Source organism: Podarcis liolepis (assembly GCF_965112155.1).
Source record: "Podarcis liolepis genome assembly, chromosome: 9".
Lineage (NCBI taxonomy): Eukaryota > Metazoa > Chordata > Lepidosauria > Squamata > Lacertidae > Podarcis > Podarcis liolepis.
The window spans coordinates 5,349,137-5,364,700 of record NC_139564.1 but is presented as its reverse complement, the minus strand read 5'-3'; the positions used below and the strand labels follow the sequence as shown (position 1 = coordinate 5,364,700).

Sequence of the window (15,564 nt, the reverse complement as noted above, 5' to 3'; positions counted from 1 at the left end):
TTGGAATCTTCTTTCTTGCAACTTGAAGCCATGGGTTCGAGTCCTGCCCTCCAGAGGAGGAGAAAACAAGCTTGCTCCCTCTCCCATGTGACAGCCTTTGAGACATTTGAATACGGCTCTCCTATCTCCTCTCAGTCTCGTCTTTCCCAGGCTAAAGATACCCAGCTCCTTCAACCACTCCTCATCAGGCTTGGTTTCCAGACCGTTGATCACCTTGGTTGTCCTACTCTGCACACCTTCCAGCTTGTCAATATCCTTCTTAAACTGTGGCGCCCAGAATTGGACACCGCAATTAAGAACCGGCAGCTAATGAGTTGCAATCCCTGCATTGCAGGGGTTTGGACTAGAAGTGGGTCTCTTGCAACTCTACAATTCTGATTCTGCTAAAGAAAGGGGGGGAAACAGAATGTGTAATGGAGGAGAGAGGTCAAAATCTCTCCTCCCCCCACAAAACAACCCCCCTGCTCTCACCCCAGCTGCTTTAGTAGCACCTCGCTATCTCCCTCTGCAACTTAGCAGCAATTTCAGTAGCAGGATTGCAAGGTCGGCTTTGGCAGTTCATCACTCCCGGGCAGGAGATAAAGGGAGTTCTGGACAAGACAGATTTCACTGTGGCAAGCAGCCCAGTCCCCTTGCTAAGGACACATGGCTGAAGGTGTCTCTCTTCCTTCAATGGGAACAGGCGGGGGCCTACCTGAGGGGCTGGGGTGGACGGTCACCAAGAGAGGCTTGTCTTGACCCCCGTGCCTGGCGATCTTTCTAGGCGTCCAAATTGGAAATAAGCACCGCCACCCGCTACTGTTCTCCATCCTGGGCTGTGCAGAAAGCGGTTTGTTGCATCCGTTTTTGGGGTGGGAAAACCAACTTGGGCAACTGTTTTCGCAGCTGGGAAGGCTTCCTCTGCAGCCCTTTTGGCCCAGTGTTGGATGAAGGGATCTTAGTCCAGCCGTGCAAGCTGGGAGAGAACCATTGGCCCCTTGAGGAGCGGGTGGCGCTGTGGTCTAAACCACCGAGCCTCTTGGGCTTGTTGATCGAAAGATCAATGGTTTGAATCCCCATGACGGGGTGAGCTCCCGTTGCTCTGTCCCTGCTCCTGCCAACCGAGCAGTTCGAAAGCACACCAGCGCAAGTAGATAAATAGGTACCGCTCTGGCGGGAAGGTAAACGGCGTTTCCGTGCGCTCTGGTTTCCGTCACGGTGTCCCGTTGTGCCAGAAGCGGTTTAGTCCTGCTGGCCACACAACCCGGAAAGCTGTCTTGTGGACAAACGTCGGCTCCCTTGGCCTGAAAGTGAGACGAGCGCTACAGCCCCATAGTCGCCTTTGACAGAACTTAACCGTCCAGGGGTCCTTTCCCTTTTTTAAACGTTTTTAGGACCTACCTTATTTTTATAGTTGTAAGTTATTCTGCATTGTTTTTAATTTTGTGTTTTGATGCTGTAGCCTGATTTGGGACCTTCAGGTGAAGGACTAATAATAATAATAGGTTTACCAAACAGTATAATGTAATAACTGAGAATAAGAATAAAAACAACAAGGAGGGAGGGGTGGGAAGTCAAAAAGCAAAATGTAAGTGAATGATATATTATATAATGCATATGCAGCAAATTTGCTAAAACCTTTGAAAATCTAATAAAATTATTATTACTATTAAATGTGGGCAAGAGTTCAAAGAGGCAGAATCAAAAGTGAATCCACACTGCCTGAAATATACTTGGAGTAGAGAGTGGATTTCATGCTCTTTATTCAGCTCATAGTGGTGGGGAGGAATGGAAGTTCCCCCAGAATGTCTGCTTTATATACATTATTTATACAATGGGCCCCACGTGATTGGCTAATTCCAGGATTCTCCTTTAGGCCAATCAGGTTGCGGATTCACTTCACCTGGAGCTGGATTGGGTGGTTCCTGTGGACCAATCAGACTGCTGTATTCTGGGTCCTATTGTTCTAGGACCAATCCGACTGCTGCATTCTGAATCCTATTGTTCTAGGACCAATCAGACTGCTGCATTCTGGATCCTATTGTTCTAGGACCAATCAGACTGCTGCATTTTGGATCCTATTCAACTCTGTACATAACACCGCCCTAGGCCACCAGCTGCAACCAAGCAGTCGCAACCCACAAGAAGGCGCATGCAGAAAAAACTAGCACAATATGACTCAAGCAAGTGAACCAATCAGCATTCACACACACACACACACGCACACACACACAAATAAACTGATAGAAGTGATGGATATAATTTATTGGGCTTTTTTTAGAATCGCATCCAAGTTACAAGTGTAAAAAATAATAATCACAAACAGCAGGTATAAACGTGTAAAACAATACAAAAATAAAGGGAAAGGTACTTTTATATATTTACTGAATCAAGTAGTGTAATAAATACAAATAAGCAAAAAAGCTTCATTCACTCATTTCAGTTTAACTGAAGTTACAGTAGAGTTTGTAAAAATAACATTTTACTGAACGTTGCAAATATTAACGGGTTGAAAACTAGTATGAAAAATTAATTTTGGCACCTGGTAAAAAAAAAAGAAGAAGATTTTGTTATGCGAGTCTTTCACAACTAGGTAAAAGGACAAAGCAGTTTCTTACTAGTTTTCTGAGGTACATCTAAAATTAGATTTAGCAACGCAGTTCTAACAACTCACAGTTTACGTTTTTACCTTCCCTCGCTATGCTAGTTACAATTTTTCCTTTTGAGGATACCCGAAACGGTATTCCGGAGCTTATTAGCTGTGCAAAATTCAGGAGTGAGAGAAAAAAAATGATCTCAAAAGAGAAAAAAGAACATGGGGAACTCTTTCAGCGCACAAACTGACTCTGTGCTGCTGACTCGGGCGTCCCAGGCCGACACGGTCGCGTTTCGACCACTGCAGAGGACCCAGAAGGACAGAATCGCAAAAGTCCCACTGGGATGAAAGGCGGACTTGTGCAGGAGCACCGCGCCCAGGATCCCTAGCTGACGGGAGAAGTAGATTCTGCATAGGCAAAAACCCCAATCACATGCAGGGCTCCCTGCAAAATCTAGATCTGGCGTCCCTGTGTCGCTGCAGGAGGGCGGCTGCCATTTTCAGCGGCAGCCCCTTGTCTCACCGCAACACCCGCCCCTAGCAGCACAGAGTCCGGATTGCAAATGTACCCCCTCGCTTTTCCAAAGTTTGTTGCAACCCCTCCCCTCCCTCCCCACCCACAATATAACTTCAGCGATTTCTGACCACACTCATTCTCAGGTGATATGAAACCACACAGGCTGCTAATGGGAAGGTCAGCAAAAGCAGAGAGAAACCCCTTGAGGACTCGATTTGTGCATTTCCATGAGAAAAACACACATACACAAGGAAAGCTCCGACTCTTGGCACTGCCGCCGTTTTTTCCTTTTCTTTTTTCACCGCAAACGGCCGCAGTGCAAGAACAGTGTTAATGGCACTTTGAATAGTTGCAACTAGAACGGTGCTCTGCGTTTTACAGTAGCTTGAAACATTTCAAAACTAGATTATTTTATTCGGCGATGCAAGTCCCGCCCCCCCTTGTAAAAAAACAAACAAACGAGTTAGCTCCCCAACCCACCCCTTTATAAAAATGTTGCCGGGTCATTGAAGCAATTCCCTAAATAGAATTGCCTTAAGAATGCCGGCAATATCAAGTATTTCATTCGTTTTCAGTCCTCAAAGAGTTTTCTTTTTTAAAAAAGAAGACACAACAAACCCGAACAACTTAACCACGTGTGCTAAATATTCTCCGCTAGGTGGAGAGTCCTTTCACCAAAATGGTTTTTTCTTCTTCCCTTCAAAAGAGGGAGCGAGCAGCAGGAACCAACGGCGCCCGCCCGCTTGAAAAATTTGTGCCGCATCGGCGGCGGTGCCGTAAAGCAAGGCACTGATATGTCTCGAACAGGATCCCATTGTCACAGTTTCAATATTTTGGCTATTTTATCCCCTTCCCCAACACTCCCCACCCCTTTTAATTTCTTTTAAAAACAAAATCACAGTTGAATGTTAAGGAAATTGAGGTAATCGAGAAAATTTCGTCAATACCAAAATAGAAGTCATTGCAGTACCAGAATGGTGAAAGGCCTTTGTAGTTATTACAGGGGTATTGTTCTTACTTAGCATGCAGTACAGCGTATACATATAGAGATATATATATGTCTCTCTCTACCATGCCTCTGTTTTGCTAAAACTCTGACTTGTCTGTGCAGCCCCACTGGGATGGGCGGGAGATTCTAGACACCCACACCCACACCCATTCCTGCTTGGTCCCCACAGCTTAGGGGTCCCACTGCAGAAAAGGCCCCTTCGGCAGCTTGCCCAACAGCCGTTGGCAAGTCATGGGATGGAGCCTAGGGCATGGCCCTGTGCCAAAGCCCCAAACAGCCCGTTTGGTGCCCCCAGGTGAAAAACGGAGGGGCAAAACAAGCCCAGCAGCCTCCTCCTCCTCACAGTCCGCCCTGCGGTCCTCCTCACCGGCTGAGGCAGCCTCCCTGCCTGCGCAGAGGGACTGAACTGCACGGAAATGAGCTGCCTGACCTTAAAGTGAGGATTGCTCTCAAGAGCATTCCTGGTGCCTCATTGATGCCTGCCCAAAAGGGATCTGCCCATTTAAGGCCAGCGCATCTTCTGTGGCCGCTACAGAAATCATTCAACACGGCGGATATCGCCAAACCGAATGCAGAGGCTCAGCCTAATTTCTGCACACCGCTAGAGGCAGCCAAGGAGCAAGATCTCCAGCAGCTCTTCCTGGTTTGAGGCCTCCGCGTGCTGTGGGATCCCAACTTCCGCCAGCCCCAGCCAAAAGGCCTGGATGGCGCGCGGTGGCACAGAGGAAGTTGTGTGTGCCAGATGCTGCTTGCCACACTGTCCCATAAAATGCTGTTGCCAAGTCTACAGCTGCGAGGCATGGGATTGCCCTGAAGGAAATTCTCGGGGCAGCCTGGTGAGTCTCTTGTAAAAGCGGCTCTCTTGGCTGAAAAAGGCAATGGTTAGAACCAGCCGCCGGAGGATCTGCTCTTTGGGATCTGCCCAGGCTTCTGTTTTGTAAATTTCAGAGTTCAGCAGAGCTAAGTAAGCTACAATCTCTTCACCTATTTTAATAACAATTGCACTTAAAAATCTACGATCATAATCCACGAAGAAGGTGAGGCAACGCATCCAAGTTGCGTTTGCCTCATCTTCCGAGAAGCTGCGTAGCAAACGCGGTTATCTCTATATATGGCTTTTGCAGATCATTAGACAATCTAAGCTAGAGAGGAGCAATTGGGGTTTGTGCTAAACTATGTTGATGGGGGGGGGGAGCTGCTTAACACCCTCTCCACCCATCGGCTTTGGCACAATCCACCAGGAACCCTCACTGGCATCAATTTGGAGCCTTGCAAGAGGGTTTCCAGTGGATCATGGCCTTTTATCCCTCCAGAAAACTCCAGACACCCCAATTCTTAATTGGCTTATGTGATCGAGCTGATCTGAAGGTGCTTTGCCTTTGGCATGCTTTTAAATATTTGCCACACTTGGCAACAGTTTGGGCCCGATACACGAATGAGCACATGTTAGAAATCTGGAGTTTAAGTGCGGAGAAGCAAGCCAAAGGCAACAGAGGAATTCAGCCCTCTCCCCGGAAAGCCAGGCTTTGCTGCCTGAACTCTTGTCACCAGAGAAAGACTTTAAACTTGCCAAACAGCCACAAGAGGGGCAAATTGTGTGCCACCTCCGGCAACCGATACTTGGCCTCCTTTTGCCAGAATCTCTCTTTGCTAATAAATCTTGCTCTTGGCAGGACCATATTCAGGACCTGGACTCTGCCAGAGACTGGGCACAGACCCACAAACTCGGAGCCCTCCTGGCCCACGACGGCTTCTCGCTGGCTTCCATGGAAGAAGCCAGCTCCAAAGGGGGAGGAAGACAGGAGATATTGTGTAGCCCCCCAGGAAGGGGCTACGCACCACGCTCTTAATCTGAACAACAGGATAACACAGGTACACGGTCACTCGATACACCCATGCCAACCTGTGTGCTAGCTCCTGAGAAGCTGCTTCTCAGTATTGCTCTCTTTTCTGGAGGGATGATTCAGAAATTGGTTTCTGTTTCAAAGCGTATGGAGTAAGGTCAGGTGTGAGTTTCCCCCTGCTCGCTGTGGGAGCCACCTGAAGAGAACACCTTACCTTTACACATGTTCCAGCCGAGCTGGCTTAGCTCAAACGCACCAACTGCCCCTCCAAAATTAATTTGCTAGCTACCATTTATACTACCAGGCACTATCAGTATATTATTCCAAGAGTTAACTAAGGGTACGGTCATGCATAGATAAATCCACAATCCTTAGGAGGATGCCCTGTTACCTGTAGTACGGGCATTTACGACCCCACAGAAAGCTTAAAATAATATTTAGTCAACAAGGAAAAAAAGCTGGCCTTCAGTTTTACGGAAAGCGCTTCATGCCTGTTCAAGGGCCCATGGAGTGCAACAGTAATTTAGGCTAGGGAGGAAAAACAAACTTCAACAGGCATAATGAAAACATATGCAAACATTCAAAATCTAAGCTGCGTCACCTAGAATGCTAAGCTGGGGTCTTTTTCTAAGGATGAATCCACCAGGAGTGAAAGATGCTCAACTGGGGATACAGAGTACGCTACCCAATGAGGCTCCCTCTCTTTATCATTTACTGGAGATTAAGAATTTTGCATCAAGTTTTTATAGGAAGCCGCAGGCCGGTTCAGCTTTTGGGAGTCCAGCCGTATTTTTGTTATTTCCGATGGATAAAGCAGGTTGATTTGACACGCTTGCTTTTCTACTTGAGTTTTAGAAGCGCCTCTCAGGAGGCGGGTCTTTGAATCGCTCCAGCTACCAAGATGCACATATTGTGTCCTCCCCTTCAGCCTTCAGTTCTCAGGAGGCCACGGCAGCCGCAAAAACCACCAAGCAACTGCTTTCATGTGGTTTGGACTCCACAGCGGACACACATGCAAACCGTCACTGGGCGGCCAGATTGCGGGGTTTCCACCTCCAGGCCCGTCTTTTGTGCATGCACTGGGTCTACACAGGAGCCATTTGCACAGGCCAGGACCACGCAGGAATGAGCCCACAGAAGACTCAAGACATGGGTCTGACTCCAGCGCACACACAGAAACCGTGCCAACACAACAGCCAATGAATCTAACGGGAAACGGTCCCATCCTGCCCAAAAGCGGTAAGCAATTTATCCAAGCTGGCCCTGAATGTGTTGCAACTTTCCCAACACTGCAAAGATGTGCATCATTGGGCACTTATGGAAACGCTCTTAAAGGCGTGCTCTTAATACTCAAGTAGAACTCTTAACACTCAAGAAGTGACTGCGGCTCTTAGTTCAGCCTAGAACAAACTGACACGTTGCTGTTAATGTACCAAACGGAAGCACAGATGTTCTGTTTTACAGCAAGGGTACAGTCACAGAAACTGCAAGTGTGACACCAACTTTCACTTTAGCATTTGTGTTCCCCTATTTCTCGCCCAAAACCACCATGTTGGTTAAGAGAAGCTCTCAAGAACTTACGTGTTCCCCCATTTCTCGCTTTAGGAACACCCCAAAAACCACCATGCTGGTTAAGAGAAGCTCTCAAGAGCTTACGTGTTCCCCCATTTCTCGCTTTAGGAACACCCCAAAAACCACCATGTTGGTTAAGAGAAGCTCTCAAGAACTTACGTGTTCCCCCATTTCTCACTTTAGGAACACTCCAAAAACCACCATGTTGGTTAAGAGAAGCTCTCAAGAACTTACGTGTTCCCCCATTTCTCGCTTTAGGAACACCCCAAAAGCCACCATGCTGGTTAAGAGAAGCTCTCAAGAACTTACGTGTTCCCCCATTTCTCGCTTTAGGAACACTCCAAAAACCACCATGTTGGTTAAGAGAAGCTCTCAAGAACTTACGTGTTCCCCCATTTCTCGCTTTAGGAACACTCCAAAAACCACCATGTTGGTTAAGAGAAGTCTTCAAGAGCTTACGTGTTCCCCCATTTCTCGCTATAGGAACACCCCAAAAACCACCATGCTGGTTAAGAGAAGCTCTCAAGAACTTACATGTTCCCCCATTTCTCGCTTTAGGAACACCCCAAAAACCACCATGTTGGTTAAGAGAAGCTCTCAAGAACTTACGTGTTCCCCCATTTCTCGCTTTAGGAACACTCAAAAAACCACCATGTTGGTTAAGAGAAGCCCTCAAGAGCTTATGTGTTCCCCCATTTCTCGTGTTAGGAACACCCCAAAAACCACTATGTTGGTTAAGAGAAGCCCTCAAGAGCTTACGTGTTCCCCCATTTCTCGCTTTAGGAACACCCCAAAAACTACCATGCTGGTTAAGAGAAGCTCTCAAGAGCTTACGTGTTCCCCCATTTCTCGCTATAGGAACACCCCAAAAACCACCATGCTGGTTAAGAGAAGCTCTCAAGAACTTACGTGTTCCCCCATTTCTCGCTTTAGGAACACCCCAAAAACCACTATGTTGGTTAAGAGAAGCCCTCAAGAGCTTACGTGTTCCCCCATGTCTCGCTTTAGGAACACCCCAAAAACCACCATGCTGGTTAAGAGAAGTTCTCAAGAACTTACGTGTTCCCCCATTTCTCGCTTTAGGAACACCCCAAAAACCACCATGCTGGTTAAGAGAAGCTCTCAAGAGCTTACGTGTTCCCCCATTTCTCGCTTTAGGAACACCCCAGGGGCAATTTGGACAGGGGCAATTGTGGGACGTCAGAAAACTACGGTCAGGACCAGCATCATAAACTAGGAAATGCAGCTTTGTAATTTAAAACAAGAAGCGAGCCACACATCTCCTTTCCACTGTAAGCCAAAGAGAATTCAAGGACCGAGAGCTCAACATTAACGTGGAAGCGCATCAGGATTTCTTAAAAAAGAAAAGAAAAAAGGCCAACTTTACATGAATGGAAACTAAATATTAGAAGAATAGTTGAAAAACGGATGGTTTCATTTTCCTTTTAGCCAGCAAGGACAAAAAGCGTTTCTTGGTCACTGACGTTTGGCCCCAATCTCATCAAGGGTTTTGTGCCTTGGCACAGGCGGGTCTCGCTTAGGTCTTCTGCTCAAAGAGGTCGTGGTACTCCAGTTCCTCCAGCTCTCGGTTGTACTCTTCAATCTCACGGTTCGCCTCCTCCAGGTAGTCGTTCATGAACTGGTCCATCACTGGGGTGAATCGGCTGTTAAGGAGAAGAAATCCTGCCAGGAGCCATTTAAGGTGGGGGGCTTTAAAAATACACAGAAGCTCCTGAAGGATGGTCAGAAGTGTGACACCGCTCGCCCACCCACCCCCTGTTTTAACATGGGACCCAATCCACTGGGAATTTTTCCTACAGTCCTTGCTAAAAAGATCAAGAGTTGCACAGCGGCCCAACAAGCGCTGGAGGGCACGTGGATCTGCTTTCGCCACCTTCTGCTCAGTGGCAGGGCTCGCTTGCGGGATCCACTGTGGAAGGTTGCTGGTTTGTATCCAGTTAAAAACACCAGTTTGCAGAAGGAAGGGAAAAGGACACACACACTCTCTTTTCTCTCTGCCTGAGACCCTGGAGGAAATATGCTGCCAGATAAGAGTAGACCGGGGGGAAACCAACATGTTGGTTGTCCAACTAAGACTCCCCAGCATTTTTATTATTATTATTGGCCTTGCAGGCAGTTCAAGAGCATATGGATGGCACCGCAGAGGCTTTCTCAGGAGGAGGCAATCCCAGGCAGGAGGAGCAAATAGTGTGATCTCTTATAAGGCAGCTTCCCATATACTGATACTCTATCTGATCGAAAAGGCCTGCAATTTCCTGACCTGGCTAAAATCTGATCTGAAATGACTGAATCACAGAAGTGCAGAGTTGGAAGGGACCCTGCGGATCATCTGGTCCCAACCCCCTGCAATTCTGGAATAGGAATCTGGATCAAACCTGCAACCTTGGCATTATCAGCACCACACTGTACACAACCGAGCTATCAAGTAAGAAGTTGTCAAGTCTTGCTTGCTGGAAGGTCCACAGCGGGACTCTGGCCTGGCAGTAGAATGTGGCCCTCCAGGCCTATCCGCCCGGCCCTCAGAACTCTTCCCCAGGCCACCCCCCCCAGAAGACTTGCTTCACTCCTTAAACTGTTTCTGCCAGGCTGGGAGGTGTTCTTGGGCTCTGATAATGCCACGTGCTTGGCCTGGGTGGGGGATGGAGAGGGGCGTGTTTCCCGTGTGCAAGTTAGCGTAGAAAGCAAAACTGTGCGTTCGTTATCGCCCTGCCTAATTTTGCTTCTAGCCCTCCCTCCCACCGGCACGTGGCCCTCAGAAGATTGCACACGAGGCAAAGCGACCCTCAGCCTGGAGACAAATCCCTCACTTCGGCTTACAGCCCACGTTTGAGTTTGTCACAAGCAAACTAGGCTTTCTTTTCTGTAATGAAACAGCCTGCCAGAAGCAAGGACCCAGAGCTCAGCACCTCAGAGGAGGAGATCGAATGCGACTATTTGGGGTCTTTTGCACATCTGCCTCCACTTTGTGCCACCCTAGGAAACTGCCAGGGACGTGGGTGGCACTGTGGGTTAAACCACAGAGCCTAGGGCTTGCCGATCAGAAGGTTGGCGGTTCGAATCCCCGCGACGGGGTCAGCTCCCGTTGCTCGGTCCCTGCTCCTGCCAACCTAGCAGTTCGAAAGCACGTCAAAGTGCAAGTAGATAAATAGGTAAAGCTCTGGTGGGAAGGTAAACGGCGTTTCCGTGCACTGCTCTGGTTCGCCAGAAGCGGCTTAGTCATGCTGGCCACATGACCCGGAAGCTGTACGCCGGCTCCCTTGGCCAATAAAGCGAGATGAGCACTGCAACCCCAGAATCGGCCACGACTGGACCTAACGGTCAGGGGTCCCTTGACCTAGGAAGCTGCCTGCTGTTACCCAGTTGCTTTTAGAGACAGTCCAAAGCTTTACTGGTACAATATAGCTCCAAAGGGTCTGAAGAGCTGAATAGATTGCAGAGTGCACAGATGCATGCTTTTCTTTTCTTTTTTTAAAAGGATACGTGGATGGTAATCCAACTTGTCGCCAAAGAAATTCACAAACTGCGTCCCGTTGTAGAAGTAGCCAGCTGGAAGAGGATCCAAGTGGCGTTTCACCTGCATTGGAATAATAATAATAATAATAATAATAATAATAATAATAATAATAATAATAATAATTTATTATTTATACCCCGCCCATCTGGCTGGGTTTCCCCAGCCACTCTGGGCGGCTTCCAAAAGAATATTAAAATACTGTGATACATCAAACATTAAAAGCTTCCCTAAACAGGGCTGCCTTCAGATGTCTTAATAATAATAATAATAGCAAAGCTATCACTCAAGAGCTGCTCTCTGAGCTCGCAAGAACGCACAGTCATATTTCAGGAGTCGTTTGTCAGAACTGCTGATGGGGCGAGTCCCCGGCGAGAGAAAAAATGTGCACAGCTAAGCAGCTATGCTCAAGGAAGGAAATCTTTCGCAGAGGCTAAAAATAGCTTCGCTTTCTATATGCGGGGCTCTCTTGTTTCTTCCGGGTGATATCCTGCCCTGAGTAGGCCCCGCTGAAATTAAGGAACGTGACTAAAGGAGGTCCATTAATTTCAGCGTAAACCTGAACAACCCTCTCTGTGTTTAAAGAGCAGGCAATGTGGCATAGTGGTTAGAGCTTTGGGCTTGGGAGAACAGGGTTCGAATCCCCACTTGGCCAGGAGGCTCACTAGGTGTTCTCGGGCCAGTCGCTGCTTCTCAGCCTAGCCAACCTCACAGGGCTGTTGTGAGGATGAAGTTGGGGAGGGGAAAGATCTGTGCAGGCCACAGTGAGCTCCTTGGAAGAAGGTTGGGATATCAATGTAATAATAATAATAATAATAATAATAATAATAATAATAATAGGCAGTTACAGGAATCGCTGCTTCGGTGGGAGGGACTTTAAGGCTGCCTTGTGTCAACTGGTGGTAAAAGGCTGCCTTCTCTCTTCCCCTCAGTAGTCATAGAATCATAGAATTGTGGAGTTGGAAGGGAACCCAAAGGCCATCTAGTCCAACCCGCTGCAATGCTGGAGTTTCAGCTAAAGTCCTGCCCACTGAGCTAAGGTTGCCCCCTGCCCTTGAATAGGAAAGGCGTAGTAAAAAACTTCTCGGAAATGATATATAATGAGATGAAAAAGATGTTGAAATATACATCCTTAAAAAAACCAGAAGCATTTTTACTTGGTACTATAGGCGAGGATATTAATAGACAAGATGTTAAATTGTTCTTATATGCAACAACAGCGGCAAGAGTATTGATAGCCCAGAAATGGAAGCAAGAATAAATCCCGATGAAAGAAGAATAGCAGACAAAATTAATGGACTACACAGAATTAGATAAAATGACAGGAAGGATTCGAAACCAGAGATTTGCAGAAGATTGGAAAAAATATACGAACTATTTGAAGGACAATTGTAATCAACAAATTACTCTAGTAGGATTACAAGAAGTTTTGTAAGGAAAAAGACATGAAATATTGCAAAATAGAGAAAGAAGAGAGATTAGTTATAGGATTTAAAGGTAATAGCGAAAGTAAGAAATGTGTATTAAGTGATTAGACTGGAAAATTTTCAGATGTGATTGATGGAAGTCCAAAAATTGTATAAGATGTAATAGTATGTTTAATTATTTGAAAATGATATGTTAAAAAACTAATAAAAAATATTTTTAAAAAATGAATAGGAAAGGCGTATTTGGCTTTGACTTACATGGATGTTCTTGATCTCCTGCGAGGTCAGCATGCCCCGGGTTTTCAGAGCCTTCCTCTGTGGTTTCTGTGTTTGGATAAAGACACCAGAAAAGCTCAGTTCACTGCTTCCGAAATTGACAGTGTGACATTATCAGAGCAAGGGTTTCCCAGCTGTCTGTTGGACTACAGTTCCCATTATCCCTGACCACTGGGGTCCTGCTAGCTAGGAATGATGGGAGTTGTGGTCCAACAAAAACAAGCTGGAGACCCAAGTTCGGGGAACCCTGCCTTAGAGGAAGACAAGGGAAGTGTGCTTCAAACACGACCAAAGGGAAACTGCTAAGGCTGAAAAACACACAGGGCAAAAGCTTCTCTGGACCAAACAGCTGTCAGGAGAAGACTTGGAATGACAACTGGGAGAGATCAGGGAAACCAGAGCAAGCTGGGTGATGCTCCCTGAGCTACGTGAGGCGGCTTTCCAGTCAGATGTGCTTGTTGTCCACAGGATTATCGGGGGCACCCCCTTCACATGTTGTCTGGAGAGCCTACTCTTTCATCTCAACTGAAAGAAGCTGCTTCTCACAAGACCATCATTTCAAAGAAGCCACACAATTCCCCATCACTGTGAATACCGTATTTTTTGCTCTATAAGACTCACTTTTTCCCTCCTAAAAAGTAAGGGGAAATGTGTGTGCATCTTATGGAGCGAATACAGGCTGCGCAGATATCCCAGAAGCCAGAACAGCAAGAGGGATTGCTGCTTTCACTGCGCAGCAATCCCTCTTGCAGTTCTGGCTTCTGAGATTCAGAATATTTTTTTTCTTCTTTTCCTCCTCCAAAAAACTAGGCGCGTCTTGTGGTCTGGTGCGTCTTATAGAACAAGAAATACGGTATTTATACAGATCTCCGACACTGCAATGCTGGGTACACTGGAGCCCTGCTCAGCCCAAAGGCTCTTCTGTGTAGGTTTGCAGCCTTTATATACAAATAGCCGCCATCGCAGTGTCCTCGTTCACGTTTTGTGGATGGAGAAAACGAGGCCCGGTGCAGCACCCAGCGCTTCAGGACTGAGCAGTTATAAAAACCCAAGGCCACCCTAGAACCGTAAACCATTTGGGCCGACTGAACCGAGGTCACAAACACAACACTTATTTAAAGCACTCTTGGGCAGCCGTGCAGAAATCCTGGGAGCTGCGCTTTGCTAGAGGCGCTGGGAAGTTGGCATCCTTAAAGAACTACGGTTCCCAGGATTCTTTTGGGGGCGGAGAGGCATGATTGTCGAAGTGCTGTAAGAGTGCTTTAAATGTATGCTGCAGATGTGACCAGAATCCCTTAGAATAGCTCAAATGCAATCTATGAACAAGCTATACGGCCTAGGACCCTCGTACCTACAGGACCGCCTCTCCTGGTATGTCCCACACAGGACCTTACGGTCTTCAAACAAAAGCATCTTAGAGGTCCCGGGCCACAGGGAGGTTAGGCTGGCCTCAACCAGAGCCAGGGCTTTCTCGGCTGTGGCTCCAATCTGGTGGAACGCTCTGTCACAAGAGACTAGGGCCCTGTGGGACTTGACATCTTTCCGCAGGGCCTGCAAGACGGAGCTGTTCTGCCAGGCCTTTGGCCAAGGCACAGTCTGACTCCCTCCTTCGGCAATCCTCACAGAACTCTAGCCCAATGGTTGCCATTAATCTGATTTGAAGTAATTTGATAATGAAATGATTTTAGAATGTTTTATCATTTTACTGTTGTTAGCCGCTCTGAGCCCGGCTTCGGCTGGGGAGGGCGGGATATAAATAAAATTTTATTATTATTATTATTTTAAAAATAATAATGTACACAGTATGCCCTAATGCAGCAAACTCTCAAAAGATTTTATTTTTAAAAAATAAATACCTAACATGCATCAAGGGCAGAGCAATCCTGCTTTTAACTTGATTAAGGTTGCAGATATTCATTTCCATGCGATATGCGGAATTGACAAACATTAATTATCTGAATCACAGCTGCTGGATTGCGATCTTGTTACCAATGCTGTTTATGAATTTTTAAAATGTCAAGCTTCTAAGGGTGTTTTATCTTTTATATGCAAATTGGGTAGATACGTAACTGTGTCTGGTGTGTGTGTGTGTTTAAGGGTGGGGGGAAGGGGGAAGAAACCCAACTGTGGAACTAATCCACAAAACAGGAGGAAGGCATTGTGCTTTGAAGCCCTTGCGCTTTGATCCCACCCACTCCTCAGTTTGTGTACCAGAACGGCAAGCGGAAATGGAGAGGAATCTATGGTTACCAGAACCTGGCAATCAGACGGTGCTACACAAATAAATCTTCCGGTATTTCAATGCTCCAAGGCTGGAAATCTAACATGAACATCTATGAGACAGTGTGGCGTAATGGTTAGACCAGAGTGCTGGACTATGACCAGGGAGAGCAGGGTTCGAATCCCAGTCACCATCTCTTAGCCTAACCTCCCTCACAGGGTTGTTGAGAGGATGAAGTGGGGAGGAGGAGGAGAACCATGTACGCCACCTTGAGATCCTCAGGAAATAAAGGTGGTATATAGATGTAATAAATAATGATAACAGAGAAGTGCTTCCGATTCAATGCATGCACTGTATTAAGTTCAAATGCAAAGAAAAGCAGATTAATACACCCCTGTATATTAAAACATCAGTCATTAAAAACTTCCCAAAACAGGGCTGCCTTCAGATGTCTTCTAAATGTCATATACAGTGGTACCTTGGATTAAGTACTTAATTCGTTCCAGAGGTCCGTACTTAACCTGAAACTGTTCCTAACCTGAAGCACCACTTTAGCTAATGGGGCCTCCTGCTGCTGCCACACCGCCGGAG

At 46.8% G+C, this 15,564-nt stretch overlaps 1 protein-coding gene across 1 annotated transcript in view; it reads right to left on the bottom strand.

The window, feature by feature from the left end:
* Positions 1–2,229: 2,229 nt before the first annotated feature.
* DNAAF9 (dynein axonemal assembly factor 9) overlaps positions 2,230–15,564 on the bottom strand; it is an 84,282-nt gene continuing 70,947 nt past the window's right edge. The window contains exons 35-37 of the mRNA XM_083458602.1: positions 12,735–12,800; positions 11,019–11,112; positions 2,230–9,167 (exon numbers count right to left, since the gene is read on the bottom strand). Of these exons, the coding sequence (XP_083314728.1) occupies positions 9,055–9,167; positions 11,019–11,112; positions 12,735–12,800 (273 nt within the window). The 3' untranslated portion in view covers positions 2,230–9,054. The remainder of the gene's footprint in view (positions 9,168–11,018; positions 11,113–12,734; positions 12,801–15,564) is intronic.